Source organism: Lasioglossum baleicum, chromosome 12 (genome assembly GCF_051020765.1).
Source record: "Lasioglossum baleicum chromosome 12, iyLasBale1, whole genome shotgun sequence".
NCBI lineage: Eukaryota > Metazoa > Arthropoda > Insecta > Hymenoptera > Halictidae > Lasioglossum > Lasioglossum baleicum.
The window spans coordinates 12844323-12862989 of NC_134940.1; the positions used below are offsets into that span (position 1 = coordinate 12844323).

An 18667-nucleotide genomic window follows, 5' to 3' on the forward strand; every position below is an offset into this window, starting at 1 on the left:
TATTGAAGCAATTTTCGTATGTATTTTATCAAGTAATTAGGAAACCATATTTTTGTGTATTTTCTAAGTCGCTTTCATCGATTCGTTTATTGTCGAACTTGTCTGTTTACGTACTTGCATACACGAACGCAACAGTAATTGTAATCTACGCTATATAGCTACGATAAAAAATAATAAATACAAAGTTTAATATATATAATATGTACAAAACACTTGTTCTCGTGGGTTTATCGATTAGCAAACTTCGCAACACGTTCGCGTTTTGATAACTCGCTTTCTTAATATTCCTATCAAATACCAGAGTACATCTCTGTAAATGATACGGCCCTAGCACACAAGGTACCTATATCGTAAATTTTACTTTCGGAAGTCGCGAAAACTTTCGGTCTCATTCAATCGAGATTGTATAAACTATAAACTGTTCTACGATATTCTCTAATGACGAACATTCGATGCGTATGACTACTACCAGTATATAAAAAGGTAATTGATCTATTTAACAAAATGATTGTGCGAGATCAGTCTTATGACAATACACCATTTACGAATCTAGTTAGTCTGAATCGTCGATTCAGGTACCATCTTTCGATCAAGTCGGGTAAACCAAATTGTTTCGTTGCAATTCGAATCACGATCGCAATTTGAGATCACTCGTTCGTCAGCCATCTTGGAAGACACGTAACGACTTCCCTCACGTTCACATTTCAAATTTCCCGCGTGAATTCGGGCGGGAAACGTTCCGTTGGCGTTCGTGAATCGAAATTGCATATCGATCATTCGACGCGTTGACTGCCGAATGCCGAACAGTCACCACGAAATCAAAGTAATTTAATCGAATAACCACTTGCCTTACAATTAGACTGCGGATTATACATTTAAAACAAAAATAAGTGAAACACAAAATAGTGAAAATATCACGTGATAAAGAAATTCAATTTTTGTTTTCTTTTTAGTACCTTATGAATGACGAATATATCGACAAGGATAGCCAGTGGATCGGCAGTGAACGTGTCAAGGATCGAAGATAGTTCGTCCGACTCGAGCGAAGAATAATCGTAAAGTAGTGCCGTCGAATTTCACGTGTAATCGCGACGAATCTCAATGGAATAAATGTTTATGGTAGACTTTTGGTTTCAGGTCCGAAACGATCGGCTCGACGAACAGCAATAAGTTACCGTTCTAAAGTGACCAAAAGTTCCTGTGTGCGAAACATCATCAAACATATTCGCACGGTCGCCAATAGATGTCCTCCGCGTTCCGACACGTTCCAACGGTAAGGATTTACAGTAATGTCTCGATGTTTGTAAAAACCTTGGAATCGAAATGTCGCTTATACCATGTACACACACACACAATCTCTCTTGTTGACCCATAGTCCCCACACCATAAGCGATCATTTTCAGGCCCGAGGTTGGTCCATTCTCGGAACGAATACTGTATCTCCTTCTCTCATCACATATAGAAAAATGGCACACGTAGATGCTTCTTACTTAGCAAGGCTCATCCTATCAGAACGTTCCAAGCCAGAGCGACCGTTTGCGATCGCACAGTCCGGAACCGTCTCATCAATCAACGCCTCATCGACGGCTGCCAGTCTTAGTCCACCGACAAGGTCGCATTTATAGTCAGTACTGCGGATTCGGTGAGTTCCTTTGGAAGTTTTGTTGGCTCTGTTGCAAGGGTCCAGCAGGGCTGGGTCTGCCTTGGTCTCGGTATTGTGGGGGGCCTGGGGGTCCGGTGGGTGGACCCGGCGGGCCCGGAGGGCCGGGTACTTTCCCGTAGTTCCCTCTGGTGGAGCCTTGGTAACTGCCATACGCGGAATCGTCGCTGCGCCTGGAAATGTGACCGTACATGCTTTCCGGTCTCCTAGAATTAGCTGTGTTTTCAGTATTGACAGTCAACTGCTGCGGCTGTTGTTGCTGCTGTTGTTGTTGTTGCTGTTGCTGTTGCTGCTGTTGGTGATGATTTTGTCCCGAGTTCTGTCCACTGGAACCCGATGGTGGGCTCTGGCTGGCCGGCGGAGGGACAGGAGCGCGCCCGTATATACTAGACCCGGTGGACACGCCGTAGATCCCGTTCTCTCGGGTGCTTAGGCTGGTTGAGATCCCCCTGATCCCGTAGATGCTCTGGGTGCACTGTTGTAGCTGGTTCTGCATGTTCTGATTGGTGCTGTTGTGGTTCTGGGTGGTCTGAACCGGGCCACCGGGCGCGCCTTGCGGTGGTTGACCTTCTCTCGAGTTTTGGGACGCTGCTGTCTGCCCTATTCTGATCGGGTACAAGCTCTGAGCTGGTACCAACGGACCTGGCTTTGGAATCATTAGGCCATCCTTGGTCCCAGTAGTCGATTTCGCATACACGCTCTGCGAACGATTCAAGTTGGCACGTGTCAACGGCGGCGATTTGCAGTACAAGGATTTGGTGCCACCGTAAATCGATTCAACGCGTTCCAATGCTGTGGGCGGCGCGCTGTAGATGGACGAAGAAGCGGCCCCTGCTACAGGACGGTAGGTGGCGTACGCGCTAGGGAACTTCGGACCCGTGGGCTTGTCCAGATCGTCGTAGGTGTCCTCGTCGGATCTCATCGATGAATTGTCCCCGTCGTCAATGTCCCGCGAGTCTCTGGACCGTTTAGCGTTCAATACGTACTCGTGTAGCAACGCGGCAACTGCGCTACCCGACAACGGACCCACCCAGAACACCCAGTGGTTGTCCCATCGGTTGCTGACGAACGCCGGACCCAGGGCTCTCGCTGGATTCAGGAAGGGGCTCTGAAACAGAATGGATCGAATGATTATCCTGCTCGAATTAGCCTAGAACTCCTAAAATATGTTAGCTTAAAAAAGAGCACGCGGTATTTATACTATCGTAAAGGTTTGTACACTGTCCAGCGTATTGAGTTCAAGCTAGAGGATAGACCTATTTTCAACTCTTCAGATTAATTCCACCTATTCTATGAAAATAGCCAACAACGTGTCGTCTCGGTCAATGAAGCAACCGCAACATCTTCGGTTACCAGGAAGAGGTAAAAAAAGGTTCGACTATTCGTTGCGTCATCGGTTTCGAATGGATTAGGAGGATCAGCGCTGCTCCGCTTTTGCTCCACTAGCTAACGATCGAGGAAGCGAGCCACGATTCCTGGTTACATGATAGATTAATCGATGTCACCGGAGTTTAGGCGATACTCCACCGGGTCGGAAGTCGTCATCGGATACTCCGAGGACACCGGAGCGTCGGGTGCAAGCGTTTCGGCGCAGTAGTTTCGCGCTTCTTTTTACGGGTTGCATTGTACACACACTGTCCGGAGCAGGTGGCATCGAGATCGAGTTCTTGCTTCTTTTTTCTCTCTCTCCGCCGCGTCTTTCTCTGCCCCCGGAGCCCCCTCTTGCACTCTCCCACCCCCCGTCTGGCCTGTTCGTAGAGCGCAGGTGCTCTTTAAAGACACGGACGTGGGTCCGATTCGAAAGAGATCGAGAGAGAGACGCCTCGGATAGACCGGTTAGTCCAGAGGAACGGGGGAAAGGTGGCCGCTATCACGGGATTCCGGTGGGGATCTCGTGGTTTCGGGCTTCGAAAAGATAACCCTGGGCCTCGTTAGCCCTTGCAGCAATAGCCGGGTATCCGGGTACCGACTCTCAATTTACTTTTTATCCAATTAATACGTCCAACCTCTAAAACACCTACGCTACTCGTTAAGGGTTTATTCCGATTTTTCATCTCGATTATTCTTTCTTTGCATTTTCATTAACTCGTTCGCATCATGATGCGTGTGCGCGCAATCGCATACTTAGCGTGGAGTAAGTATGGAGTAGGTATCTAAAGCGTTCAATATAGTTGAACAAATTTTTCGGGAACAAGTCCTCGATGAATACCATTTAAGGCCAAACACGATTTCTTTTCAGTGGAACGCGTTCGAGGGCAAGGTTTCACTCACCGAAACTAAGGTGGCCGCCGTGTATGCTGCGGCCAACACGCCAGCTGGTTTCGAGGAGATGGACATTGGCAGCGTTTTCGCAGACTCTGAGGTAAAGTGAGCGAGAACGATCAGCACGGACAACGCTAGCTCCACGAGGAGCCTCTCGATGGCTCCGTTCAATCGGCCGGGTGATGTCAAAGTTTGCGTGTTCGATGGTATGGTCACTCTGTAACAGAAACAAGTTGTATATATTTATAATTCAATTATACTCTAATTGCAGGATATGGGCTTGTAACAATTTATTTAGCACACTCCGTATACTATACAGTCGAAACTCGATTGCGGCTCATCTAAAAGTTGAGCAGCAACTCGCGGAGAGGATTATCGATTGGCCTCGAGATATCACTGAGCGACGCATATGGCGTCGTTTTGCGACAACTACGCTGTCCACGACACAATGCACAGATGATTTTCCCATTGAAAGCGACACCAACTCCCGACACCCCGTGGCGATCCGGTCCCCGCAGAGTAATGTTTATATTAGCCGGTGCAACCACAACCCCCTCTGTTTCCTTTGCATAAAACCCCGTTAATTTTCTCGCCTATGGCAATCTTATGGGGTCACAGGCACGTGACCCGTTGCGCCACTTGCGTTGACCGTGATGAGTTCACCGATAGCCTAAGAGCGGGCTCCAGCCTGCCGCAGAATATTTAAGACTTTGTTGGTCAGTTAACCCTTATGTTAACCCAATAACGAACATTTTCTACGATATTCATCGATGTTGTATTTTATAGGTTCAACGCATATTTTTATGAGATTGTTATAAACAAGCAAAGCCGCTGAGTTTCCTATCTTCGCGGTTTTGAAGTCCCACGTGCAATTTCAGTGATCGGAGCGCCACTACTTCGGTTCTTCCTCGATCCTCGAGCCCCTCGAGCTATCAAAGGACCACACACCTGTGCGGAAACATCTCTCCGATGTCGGATTACCGGCTGATCTTCTCTCTAAACGGGCAAAGATCACGGTCGTGTCGCACGATCAAAAGCTCTCCCTTCGGATCGATGCAAATGAGAGACCCGTGGGCCCCTCTGCTCCCGTTAACGTTAACGGCGCAATCGCGTCACGAGAGAGACACCGAATTGATGGAATCAGAAATGCAGATCATGACCACACAATTGGGATTAACTGCGCGTCGTCCGTGGAGAACGAGGGTGGACCCACGCCAGAAGAAAGGAGAGTTCCTTTCGCGAGTCTATACCATGATAAGCGAGATTTTATTCGCTTTCACCCTCGCTCATTGTCGTGTGCATACGTAACAATGGCAGCATGGCTGAACTGGATTTACGATGATCGTACGGAGATATTCATTTATCTGTAGACTACACCAATACTAAGAAATAGAAACCTAGCAGGAGTTTCCTTCTTTCTCTTATGCCTTCGATAAATTAGAAATAATACATTAATCGGATACATCAAGTTTGTGCAAACTAAAATTTTGTCGATCATATATGACCGATGTGGCACTGGAAACGTTAATTACATATTAGTTGTAAGAATGTTAAGATTCGCTGTCCGAAGGTTAAGATAATGTCTACCAAGCCAGTTCAACTGTCTAAGATGTATCTACACACGGCATGAGAGTCGCTCATGCAAGAAATGTCGGAAGTTGCTTGCTAATGTATCTGCACGTTTAAACTGCTCGTAAACGAGTGCACGATTCGCTGTGAAACGTGTTAGTACACGTCCATCGAACCGTGTCGAAGTGATCCGACTGAAAGGTGGTCATTTAGCTATCGAGTAGCGTCGGACTCCCTTAATCGCGCATCTGAACTTTCCCAGAGGGCAAGACTTTATAATGGAATCGTTCGTGGATCTCCGATCGCCGTGTAATCGCATGTGGCGGTTTTCCTCGACGGGAACCAGGGGTGTGCTGAGAAGCGAGGGGGTGTCGAACGGGGTCCATATCACAGACAGGGGTTGGAGCACCCGATATCAATAGCTCATTAAACACGACAGAGGCGCGCACCGCAACCGACATGACCGCTCTCCACCCCGAATTGAAATTTATTTAAAAGCATCGTGTAATCCCCCCGGGGGCTGTTTACCGGCTCCCCTCGCCTCGGTGCGAATATGGGGCACAGGTTGCACGCGGTGCTCGCTCTCGAGTCAAGTGCACGAGGGATTAAACGGTCTTCCGATCGACTGATCACGCGGATCTCTCGGTCCTCGGTTCTCAGTTCTCAGTTCTTGCCGACGCGCTGCGCTGCAAAACGTGAGAAAACACCAGCGAAACAATCGCCGGGGGTATCGGATGCCCATGCGAAACTGCATATACGCTACCTCTGGTCCAGGATTCGTGTAACAGGTTCCCAGATGCACGGGTACCCCTTACGCCGCACAGCGGACCGTTTCCATAAAACAGGTGGAATCATTTCAAAAATTTTCATGTTATTATTTTATAGGACATGTTTCACAATCAGATGTAAACCTAGTGATGCAAAAATTCTCTCAACACTAAACCTAACACGGTCAAATGACTGGTTTTCTATTTTACAATGATTGGAATTATAAAAGTTTAAGCAAATTCTTCTCACAAATAAATCTTCTCACTTCTGTAAGGCGTTTTGCTTTTATGTTTTCAACTTAATTATTAATTCCAGCTGGCCTGTATCTGCCTGTAAGATTTTGTTGAAATTCTTGAAACTCATATTTCAAGGCTCTGGAACCGATTCCGAGGATTTTTCACGGGTACCTTGCGCGTTTCCTGCACGAGAGCCCCGCCGCCCGTGGAAGGAAAGAAATACGAAGCGACAAAGCAGGGGGGGAGGGGGAAGGACTCGCTTTGAAAGCAGGTCGGATCAGGATTCTATTCCCTTTTCTGAACGGGAGGAAACGGCCGAAGAAAGGCAGCAGGAAGCTCGTACACCCACGAGCGATTCTCTGGCTCCGTCTGCTTGAAGAGCAACCGATAATAAGCCTTGCGAGATCTCGGCGGAGAGTAACCCAAATTCTATTCGAAATCTACCGGAAACCACGAACTTTTCTTGTTCGATAATCACCGATAACTAACAATATTAAAACTGTCTGCGTTACTTTCAGAAGATAGGTAGATATTCATTCCTTTTCTTAATAACTTTAATGAGTTGTCATTAATAATACCGATCACGTGTATGATTGAAATAGACGAAACTTGTGTGAAATGCATAAAATTCGCGTGACAGTCAACGATGATGTTGTAGTTGAATGCGGATTTTCATTCTTTCTTCCCATTGTAGGAGAGTCAGAGAGAGTTTACAACGAGAAGAATTCGGGGCGGCTGAGTGAATAGTCGGATCGCGTCCGGGAATTTTTGGGCGGCTCGTAAATTTCCGTTCCGCTTTTTTTCCCCAATGCACCGGTGTCTGGATGATCCACCGTTCGTAACGGATCGATGTGTGTCTACGAAGGCGGAAAACATCTGCCGGGCCGGTCCGCGTTCGATCCTCTGGCCGAAAGGGAATCATTTATGGGCTCCGAAGGTTGCTTTTGTAAGCCGCAGCAGCGATGCTCGAAAGGAACAGGACCACGGGGCCGCCTGGATATTCCTTTTGTGCAACATGTGGCCGGCACGTGTTTCCCCGTAGAAAGCCACGCTGCCACCGTCGCCGACATCGGACTGCGATTTATACATATAGAATCCGTCGGAGGAGAAGGATCCGACGCTATGATCTACGGACAGCTGGCTCATCTCTCTTCTGCCTTAACAGGTCAATAGGATCTTTTCATCCTGGAATAGCCTCGCGAACTATCGTCACGGTTACAGAAATCTGGGCTCGTGTCCCGTTCTTGCAAACTCTCGTCCGACACTGTTGCATACGGCCTCTTTGCAGTAACGATAATAGCAACGGTAACTGCAGGACTAATTTGTACGCTGATTTCAGAGGATCGAAGTAGACCGTCAACTACGATGAACAAACGGTCAACGCGTCAACGTCAAGTATTCGGACCCGTTAAAAGACCAATAGACTCGATCCCCATTTAAGGAAGGTCGACACGCCGCTGCTCGAAAAGCCTAGCGCTTAATTACGTTGGTCGTTAACAGGCTGGCGGCTGCGCGTGCATCTAATCGCGGGCAGCGTGCGATCGAGGAGCTCGAGAGATTCTTGAGAACGAACACGTGGTTGCGAGACCATCTGTTGGCATCTAGCTCCGGCTCGGAGCACCGTATTCGCTCCGCAGCCGCCGCCGCCCCCTTTCTTCCCTCCACGGCATCGATTCTTTCTACGTCTTCGCATTCAGAACCGTTTTTCAACTACTACCTACTTCAAAAGCGGATCTACGGGCCAGCCTAAAAAGCCCGAGTACACTCGATGGAAACGGTGCAGTACTCCTGCGAACGTTTCCTCGAATCCTCTAAACTTTAAAGTCCAAAGAAACTGGGAGATTTAGCATCGGGACGTCGCATAATGAGAATTTTGAAGGTAAATTACTAAACTATGGGTTCTATGCATTTGCGACTTAAAGAGGAGTCTCGAAATATTGATGTATTCTTCTCAATTTATTAAAATTGTTAAGCTTTGCTTCTATTATGTTATGATTACAGTTATGATACTGTTGAATGATGTTGTTACGAAATCCTCAGCAGTGGATCACTAACATTGGACATCTTATTGCAAACAGCAATCGGTGAGTTCATAGCAGCATCTTCAATCGACAAGAGGTTCGTCGCGGTTGTTTTTGCGGTTCACGAAGCTCGAGCGAGAGGCGTAAATTTTCCCAGCGGTCGACTTAAATATTTAGTTTAAGAAGAGTCACCGGGCGTCGGTGGTTTGAGAGCTGCCCGGGAAAGTAGGGCCACGTGTTCCAAAAGCTTCTCCGTTTTTTCGCCGGGTGACAATTTATTTTTACTAACCGGAGTAAGCGAAAGAGAGAGAGAGGGAGAGGGAAAGACACGTGAGCTCTCTCGGTGGACGCATTTTCCGAGGCCTGAAATAACTTACCGAAAGAGGAACAGTGGCGTTAGCAGCCGGAGGAGAGGCAGGGGAAACACGGCCGAGGCTGTAAAAGCTAAAATCGCGACGGCTCTTTGTGCGGACGGTAAAAGGTGTTCCGTGGAGCAGGTAAAGCATTCCTACTGAAACGGCTCTACCTGACCCACCTGGCTTTCACGCTACATTTTCGGTCGAACAACAGTTTCTCTCCTTATACATAAAGGGAACCAAGCGCGGCCTACCCGTGCGCCAAATCAAAGAATATGTATTTCCATGCCGCGTTTCGTCGAGCTTCGCTCTTATAACGAAATAATGCTTGCCTCGCAAAAATCCCGGATGCTCGCTCCGTTTCTCTAACTCGATCCATTTTCTCTCGAGTTTCCTCTTAGCCAGTGTTTGCACATGAATTCAGATAGTGCCACGACAATATTTTCCGTCATCACTGCACTGTTTCAATGGAAATAGTAATTGTGCAATACTTTCCGCAAATATTAATAACGAGTGGCAACTGTATGTTTTCTCTCACTCTTTTCCCCGCAGGCTCGGATGTTCGGCGATTCGAGTGGATACCTCAAGCCTCAATACCAGTCGGAAAAGCGAAAACCTCGTGATGAAACGTGGGTTTATGTGTCTTTGACCGCCGACGGAGATCCAGGAGGTCGGCTTATTCAAAGCGGGACTTAAGAATCCAATATCAAGAGGTTCTCCACGAAGCTTAGGATATTACTGGCCTGCTATGAGTGTCCCTATGTCAGACTCGCTTCTACAGACACTTCTAGAAGCGACGAACACTCGACAGTCAATTTGACTGTTGAGAAATAGCCAGGATCCAAAGAGTTATGGAGTTTTTCAAAAGATTTCTATTCTAATTTCTATTCTAATTTCTATTCTAAAGATTTCTTTAATTTTGTGGATACGAAACTGATGATATAATACCTCATGAGGTATGAATATAATACTTGAAAGTCAAAAGTCAAGGCTTCGACTGACTGTCTGATTTAAAAAATGTTTAGGAAAAGAATACACGGCCGATACAGGGGGTGGAGGCGTGATTTTGAAAGAAGAACGCGTCGCTAATGATTCGAGAGGGCAGGAAACGCGCGGCGGGGCTGTCGCCTCGCTGGACATCCGGCGAGCCACGCGCACACCGTGTCTGGCTCGACGTCACAACACACCTGCTTCCTCACAGCTGTTTCCTCGGTCCGTGGTGGCAAACTCCCCTGACAAATAGGTTTATACCTTCAAGTTCTTCTCCCCCATGGAACTCTGGCTAATTCGTCCGGAAATCTCGGTGAGCGCGTCTCGGAAAATCGCGGTTCTTTTCTGCCACTCCTAGCTTTATTTCATTTATCCTTCTACTCCCTTAACGCTAGAACGACCAAGCACCGGGAGCAGAAAAGTTTCTAGAATATTTCACAAAAATTGCCCATGTTCAAAGTGTTGTAACTTCATGAAAAAACGTCTCGGCTTTAAAACGAGCCATCGACGGATGCTGTACGATCTTTTTCGGCCGAGTTATTGAACATTGAATGAAAATCGTGACGCCAGATATACTCCCCGAAAAATGGCCTTTAAAAAATCGTCTGTGCTCTAAAAAAAGAATGGCTGGTCGTTGGGTCCCGCGCGGATCTGTAATGGGAAAATCTTGTAGCCCGGTGATAGTAAATTCTTTACGGATGGTTAGACTCTCGCGGTTTCCGATTCTCCCATAATATCTGGTTACTCATCCCGCCCCAGTGTTACGATTTATCGGCTCCGGGCCCTTTTCTCGTCTCTATTTCCCTTTTTATTTATATTCCAGGGTGCAAGAGCGGGCTCTGTCGCAGCGGGGGCAGCGCATCAACCCCTGTCGTTCGGCTGCGACGACGCAAGGATACGTGTTTTACAAACGCCGCACCGCCGCGGCTCGTTCGCAACAGATGCAAGAATATGGGCGCCAACCCTCTCTCTCTCTCTATCTCGCCCCGACCAGTCGTCTTTTTTGCCTCCCTGGTCCCCAGAGAGAGAGAAACTCCATCCTTGGAGGGATGACGAACTCGACCGGTTAACTAGAGCATTGTTCGATTATTATTTCGGTACATATCGCGCACTTGTTGTCTCTTTGTGCGGTCGTATGGTGGTCAGAGGGTGGTTCTCGTCTCTAAGGGATGACTGGGTCCGTTCTCGCCACGATGGCAAACATTCTCTTCTATTTTTTTTTGTCGCGATATAAACCCCGATACGCGAATGCATAATTCTGTCTCCCTGCGGAACGTAGTTTCCCATTGCAAGCGCGCTTCCCACCGTACACGTTAACATCTTTATTTATAGTTATTTCAGTTTAATCTATTTTTAAATGCCGGGAACCGGAAGTAGTTTTGCAACATCTACCAGATAAAGTTCAATGGATTAATCTACTTTCCAAGTGTTGGATTCGTAAAATCTTTGTCCTAACTTTAGCGAACATCATAGTCGAACTTAAAATTAATCTATAATATTTTGATCATTTTTACGCGTACGATCACCTGTTCTTCAAAACGTCACAGTGTAACCTGTGCACTGAACCTGCGGCGGGTCACAGGTTCACGCAGGTTGCGCGGATACTCGCGGACCCCAGAATACTCGGATCACAGGGGGGTTGCAGTGCACAGTAACACGCCCCTATACATTCGGGACCCCACGAAATTTCAACGATACTCTCCGTACGGAAATAACAGGCTAGGATAGAAATACTGTTCTATATAGGGGTAGTCTATACATATATCTATAAGTCCAGATTTTGAACATTATTTCACACGCTCGCTACCAGCATTTCTTCTCTTGCTCATGTCCACGCCCCGGCCGGAAAAAATAGAGCGCGTACATACTTTGCACGTACACGAATGACGCAAATGGGTTAATTCCGATGTTGCAAATGGCAAGAGCCAAAAGTACGGATGGAGACCAGGGAACAGTATAGGAGAGAATGAGATGGAAGCAGCTGAGGAGGAGGAGGGGGAGGACAATGATCCTCGGAAACGCAGGGAAACATCTGCCCGGTCCCTCCGGATCACCGCATGTCCTCCCCTTCAACGAGCCGATCGCGTCGTGAAACTTGTCCCACCTTGGCATGCATAGGTATTCATTATCTTGGTCTTTGGTGCACACACGCTCGATCCCTCGGCCTCTCCTCGCCCCCTCTCTTCTCTCTCTCTCCGGGCTCACCTTCTCGCGGATCTTTTTTGGTCCACGAAACATCTGCGGCAGCTGCGAAGCGGTGGCCTGCCGCAGGACTCGAGGAACGAGGCAGGTGCTCGGTCTTCGAAGAAGCTTCTTCTCCCCCCCCCCCCCCACGTCCCACCCCACTTTCGCCGCTGCCAATTACGCGTGCCTCTTTCAGCCCATTCTCCTCGCTTTTGCTTGCTCTTCGATCCCCCCCTCTCTCTCTCTCTCTCTCTCTCTCTCTAATCTTCTCGCTAGCCCACCGCTTTTTTCTTTTTGTTTAAATCGAGCATCTGGAACCTCGCGCGAGAAGCCTTTCGACTTTAACCCTTGTACTCGGCTCACGAAGTTTCGACGTTTCCGCTTTCAGAATCATCCTGTTCTATGTGAAGCATATATTCAATTTGTAGCATCAGGCCACGTTGCGAGCTCCACTGTTTTTAAGAAAATTAATTTTTTTAAGGAACTCCCCTCTGTGTCTTTAAGCGTCACGAATACGTAACGTCCACAATTCTGCAGTTTACTCAAAGATAGTCATATTCGGTCAGCATACGCTCGAAGTTTATTGAAATTTGTAACGGGGTAAACGTCCCACAACTAATTTCCTCTAGACTAATAAATTCTTTTCATTTGTTTTAGATTGTTAGCTCGGACGGTTGCAGAGGGAAGCGAGAAACGAAATAAATGGTAGCACAAGCCAAACTGTGGGCAGGTACACCCGGAGGTCGGTGTTACGAGGAACGGGGGCAGAGCCGAGGATCCGGTCGTGCCCCCCAGGGCCCCCCTTTTTCTCCATTTTTCTCTCGCGATATTCGACGCACGAGCGGGACCACGGCACGTGCACGAATCGAGTCGCAGCCGCGGGCCGATCCTCGGAGGAAGATCTCGTTCCGCAACATGATCGGGACCGGTCTCGATCGTCCAATTACGGATTCTTCAGCGGCCCACAGATTAATAATACTTTGGAGAAATTTGTTATACACCGGCCAAAGATCATCAAGACACCGCATAATGCTAATGTAATTATGTTACTTTTCCACTCATACAAGCTGAAGGATACTTGACAATCGCATTCATTGACATTGGAATAAACTTTATTTGAAAGTAAAAATTTAGGCATTGTTCGCCGAAAGTTTGAATATTCGAAACGCTCCGCGTACGTTGTTGCTTCGATCGAGTAGCTGAAGAGGCCGACACCCTGCTAAATATATGTATGATCGTTTTTTTACACGAAATGGAGCGGCCAAGAGTCCTCGACTGCCATATCTGGCAGCTGCTCTCTCGGAGACCGCGTATCTCGCTTTTTCTTTGCCATCGGACGTCTCTTCCGCACACCGCAGTCCAAGAATCCCTAACGTTCCGTTTATCTCTCGCCCGGAGACCTCTTTACGATAAGGAGTCGTTGCGCGAGCCATTTTTCACGCGGTGTCCTTTCCAAGCTTTCAGGAAATATACTCGTGCCTAATTCCGAACTAGACCGCGGATCTTTATGCAAAATAAAAATTGTCAGCAATAATTAAAAGAAGTAGGAATTTATTTCTCTCTTCGGTGATTTCACGAAGTCGTAAGAAATTCATTTAGTTCTTCCGCTGTATGACGGTAGTTATTTATGTCTAGCAACTCGTGTATAATTGCGATCGAAGGGTGTTCGCTGAGCGATAAGTATGAATAGCGACACGTGAAAGGAACACGATAAGAATTCAGTTTGTTTTTTTAGGTGAACTTACCCATAAAGCATGGCAGCGCCGGCTATTCCACCTCCACACTGTGCAGCGATGTAGAGAGCAGCGCGGAGCAGAGAAATCTTTCTGCAGAGAGCGAAAGACACCGAGACAGCTGGATTCACGTGGCCACCTGCGTGTACAACCGTTTTATCGTTTTATTATCAGTTCACGGGCTCCGAGTGTCGAAAGCTACAATTCTCGCCCCTGTACGTCTCGTCCAATATTTTGGACACCTTTGCTCTCGTTTCCACTTTGTCCTTGTTACAGAGCAAGCGTGGACACAAGAAAAATTTCGAAGCTTGCTAATAGGCTGTAAGAAGCGACCGAAAAATTTCGAATAGAACTCTCCAACGAATGACTAGGTCTATTTATATATGCGAATATGCGAATCGCTGATGCCACGCCGGAAAGGCTGAATCGGCGTTCCAAGGGGCTATATTTCCATCGACTGCTAGAATCGGTTAACGAGCTAATCGAGACGAGCCATCACGGCCGGCTGCGAACGCGACAATTGCGATCTCCAACACATTTCCATCAGAAGACTCGTCCTGGCGTCGTTAACCGATACCGTTGCTCTACAAATAATGTCGTTTATAGCGTTTACGTTTCTGAGTACTACAGAAACAGACTGCCACAACTACTTTGAACCTTCCCGAACCATTCAAGCGATTCATGTGGGCTTTTAATGTCGGTTTAAAAAGCTGTTCTATTTCAAAGGATATTTCATCAATTAACCCTTTGAGGACGAATGGATGACATCAGGACTTTACATCAGTACATTCTAGTTCATTGAGGCACATGTTCTTAGTATTTCAAAAAATCCTCGCTCGCAAAGGATTGCGGAAGTATTTTGTAGATTCTGTTTGACATTCTCACGAGTCTGTGAGCGATTAGAACATTGGCACAGGTGGTATCCCGTGCTCTCTCAGATTGTTCAAGGCGTGGGGAAAGAACGACATTATTTATGGAGATTCGATTGTGCTTGAATGACGACTCCGAGGTGCTCCTAGAAATTGTCAGGCCAACATTCAAGCCTCTATTTACGTCACTAAAACTGTTTTTGTTCAATACATTATTTTAAATTAAAGTACTGAATGAATGAATAAAACCAGGGTCAATTTCACGTATTCAACATCATAAAAATCATGTAGAACCGTTGATATTCTAGATCGGATGAACCATCTTGGTTTTGACGTTAGAGTAGCTTCGAGTGCAAAGGGTTAAATGAAGGGGGGGTTGGTTACTCACCGCTGATGTGTCCGAAGATGAGAGAAATTGCGGCGATGGCGAACCCGGAGGCGACAGCGGTGGCAAGGACGGATAGTCCGCTACCGGAGACGGCGGAGGACGCGGCCGCGCCGGAAACCACCAGGCTGAAGAGGAAAGTAGCGAAGCACTCGACGGCGACCGCTCTCCAGAGCTCGAGGCTGCGCGCCTCGATCGACATCGGTGCTTTCCGCTCGGTTACGTCCGCGTTGTTCTCCTTCAACGCGGAGATCCTCGTCAGCAGGGTGACAATGTGCGCGTCGAGCTCGCGTGACAGCGTTTCTGTTGCCATGGTCTCTGCACGTTGCTCTCTTTTCCGACGAACTAACAAAAAACTCTAGACCTTCTTCAACGCGTCGAACAATTGTATCGGTATCGTTCAGCGTTCGGAGATCGTCAGAGCATTCTTCGTAACTGTATCACTGGTCCCGTCGCACCCTCGGTAAACCGTGACAATATACCGGACACTCCGAAAATCGTGGAAAGTCGGAAGAAATAAACACACTGTTTCGTTCTAGAGTCTCTCGAGTGGCGGTTCGCGGCTGAGAGGCACGGGAAAGGACCCTGGCGAACGAACACGACCGATGTTGCCGGAATGGCAACGCACTCTCGAGTGACAAGCCGACCTTACGGCTACGACGAAACAAGTGGGGCCCCATCCCCATCGAGCCGCTCCGCCACCGCCGCAACGCCCCCACCCTTCGACCACCGGTGCATCTGTGCCTTGCTTTGCACGCCTGCACGCCTGCAGAGCCCGAGGAACCCGACCACGTGTCGGGGATGCGTCGCCCCTCCCTTGATACCCTAGACCCGGCACACTCGCAGATCCAAAACCGTGAAAACCCGGGTTCGAGTCATTGTTCACGCATCCACCGCCGCAAAGTAATCCACCGTCGCCAGCCGTTCTCGTAAAATCGGTAGAATTCAAAAATGTTCATGTCATAAAATAAGTTACATCTACATATGTAGGTCTGTCGGTAAGCCAATACTTGATTTCAGATAGACTGGAAAGGACACAAACTTGTATCTCATCTCATTTGTTAAACGAACAATCGAACACGCTGGCCGTCTCGAAGATGGCAATTACGTCGACGTTCTTATTCCCACGCGTTCAAAGACCACTCCACTGTCGAAGTTCCCATAAAAGGGGGATGTACGCACCACAGGACACGAACAACGAGCATAATAGCGCTCATTTAAATCAACTTTCCGCGAACGTCGGACAAGGACAGAGGCGCGATTCAATCGAGTTCAGGAAATTTGCGTTTCTCGTCGAATCACAAACCTGCCTCCGACAAAAACGAACGCTTTCATCGAAAATGTTCCTGACGGGTGACAAAAGGATTTCTTTTGTATAGCACGCGGACTATGGTAATTGACTTTTACAAACTGATCTGAATTGTGCTGATGTATGGTTTTGGATAACACAGATACTAACTTGGTATTTTTCAAGTTTTCCAGAGACGATTCAGCGACCTTTCTTTCCGCGCTTCTCGGTTGCCAGAACCGAGACCCCGGTGCTCGGACCGTGACGATTCCAAGGGGATAGCGTGTAATTAAACTCCGCTCGGTTCTTTACTGGGACTGTACACGCGCGGCCATGTAAGTAAAGTCGAGCGGGGAACGGCTAATAAATCCAGCAATTGCTGTAAATTGGAGAACTCGCGCGGGGGAGATCCCGACGCCGACCACCGGCAAAAAACTGTTTGCTTTGGCCTGCTACCGCGCCGGTTGGACTCCAGAAATTCTTGGGAGCGTCTGTTCTCGTCAAGTTTCACCGCTTGTCGCGTTACTTCTGCTTTTCACCGATCGGTAAATCAATTTACATTTTTAACCCTTTGCACTCGCCTCGCAGACATCGTAAATCTAACCGGCTACTTGGACGTCCTTTCCCGAAGGACGGCGAAAAGATTGCTTACAATTAGGAAACTTAAGAGATCGAACAGATCGCGAAGAGTTGACAAATCATTTTGCGCTCGCGCGAAGCAAATTCTGGTTTTCGCACCGACAGTCTCGGGGAAACGAAACGGAGAAGAGTTTTGTTACGTTGAGAACAAACGTTCCTATTAATTTAAATTTCTCAGCTGTCTATTAACTCTTCTCGTGTAATTTCAGCTTGCCGTCATCTTCCTCTTCAAACGATCCAGGAGCCAAGAGGACAGCTGCGCGTGCAGTAAGGACAGCCGGAATGGAAACATGAGTGCGGCAGACAGAGAAATGTTCTTACTCAGAAAACGGATCTTCCCTTCCTTTGCACACTTAAAGTTGGTTATAAAAATTTTTTTAAGTACAGTTATTTATTAACATCGATTATTACATGAAATATAACATCTGCTTTATTTCAAATAATTCATGCATCGTCAGGTTCGTCTTTCTTTTCGCTCCGGCAATCCAAACCATGGCCAGTCCACCTACAATCATTTAATTCGTTAGTTCAATAAATGATAAACGTCCGGAACACGCAGGACAAAGAACTCTCATACCAATGCGATGAGCATCACTGTTCTAATCTCACCAGGTATACTCATTCCGATAAGCGTGCCCGTTGCTCACACCAGTAATCTCTGTAAAACTGTTAACGTACTGACGGTAGTGTACAGAAGTGCACGGTGTTCTACAAACTAGATTTCCACCGATTTCCGAAGAATACGATTCATAGTGTTTGTTCAATGCATTCGATCCGGTTCGAGCGAAGGGCTAATTAGAAGGACTAATTAGTAACATTTTCTGCACCGGATAGAGCGTCGGCACACCGACTCATCCATTCACGCGACGACATACTTCGCCGATCGCAAGCACCCGTGGATCACGCTCCTCGATCACATCGCAGCTATACTTACTGGCGAGTGGGCGGCCGATCGCAGCGTGTATTTGCACGCGGCACGCGAGTGGTACATTACCGTTCAGTGGCCACGAAACGTTGCACCGAGCAACGTTTTCCCTTGGACGATTCGCTGGAAACGCTTTTCCCGTTAAAATGACGCATCGAAACTCTGGTTAACGTGCCAACGAGATCATCGATCGATACTACGACTCATCGGTAAGTTACAGTGAATTCCAGAGTTAAAATTTTCCCAAATTGTTAAATCCGTTGTTAATCTATTAACGGAACTCTCCTTACTTGCCTCTGTGCGCAGGCAACCGGTTTATATTCAAGTAAGCATTCCTTTACCTAATTTTCTATATTTTCCTAAACATAAAATCGTTACGAATATCCATTCATTCGGCAGTGCTACATCTATTTATGGTTTACAAATCGTCGATAAGTGGCAGTGAACGTCAGAGTTTAAATTTTCCATCCGTCAACGATAGTTTTTTGTGTGCCCCTGTGTGTAGACAATCGTTTACGCAGGCGTGCATTCATCACATGTCCTTTAATAATTTCCTATTTTCTTCTGAACATACAACATACATATCACAAAATCGTTCCGAACATCCCTTTGGACACTACTGTACATTGATTTATAGTTTTAAAGTCAACATTTATGCAATACATCCTGGTTGCCTACGCAAGGGGCCACCTAAAAATCGTTTACACTGCCCTTATGAAACATTATTAAAAAACCAGCAGGTATATTAGCAACAGTTTCCTTATATTTTTCTAAATGTAAAA

The 18667-nt window shown here is 47.2% G+C and overlaps 2 protein-coding genes across 7 annotated transcripts in view; one reads left to right on the forward strand and one right to left on the reverse strand.

Moving 5' to 3' along the window:
* Bib (MIP channel family protein big brain) lies at positions 1 to 16410 on the reverse strand. The gene is made up of 4 exons (XM_076434272.1): positions 15037 to 16410; positions 13792 to 13918; positions 3932 to 4139; positions 1 to 2768 (listed from the first exon to the last, which is right to left on the reverse strand). The coding sequence occupies exons 1-4, from the start codon at positions 15344 to 15346 to the stop codon at positions 1626 to 1628; spliced, it is 1788 nt and encodes a 595-aa protein (XP_076290387.1). The 5' UTR covers positions 15347 to 16410; the 3' UTR covers positions 1 to 1625.
* Gli (carboxyl ester lipase-like protein Gli) overlaps positions 9820 to 18667 on the forward strand; it is a 15881-nt gene continuing 7033 nt past the window's right edge. The window contains exons 1-10 of one of the 6 annotated variants that reach the window (XM_076434253.1): positions 9827 to 10175; positions 10686 to 10959; positions 12704 to 13083; positions 13782 to 15496; positions 15573 to 15971; positions 16054 to 16425; positions 16508 to 16656; positions 17170 to 17318; positions 17419 to 17572; positions 17795 to 18094. The gene's annotated coding sequence lies outside the window, so the exon portion shown is untranslated. Of the gene's footprint in view, positions 10176 to 10685; positions 10960 to 12703; positions 13084 to 13781; positions 15497 to 15572; positions 15972 to 16053; positions 16426 to 16507; positions 16657 to 16725; positions 16867 to 17169; positions 18095 to 18667 lie in introns of those variants that run through there. The other 5 variants (XM_076434259.1, XM_076434256.1, XM_076434254.1 and 2 more) reach the window with 5 other exon arrangements.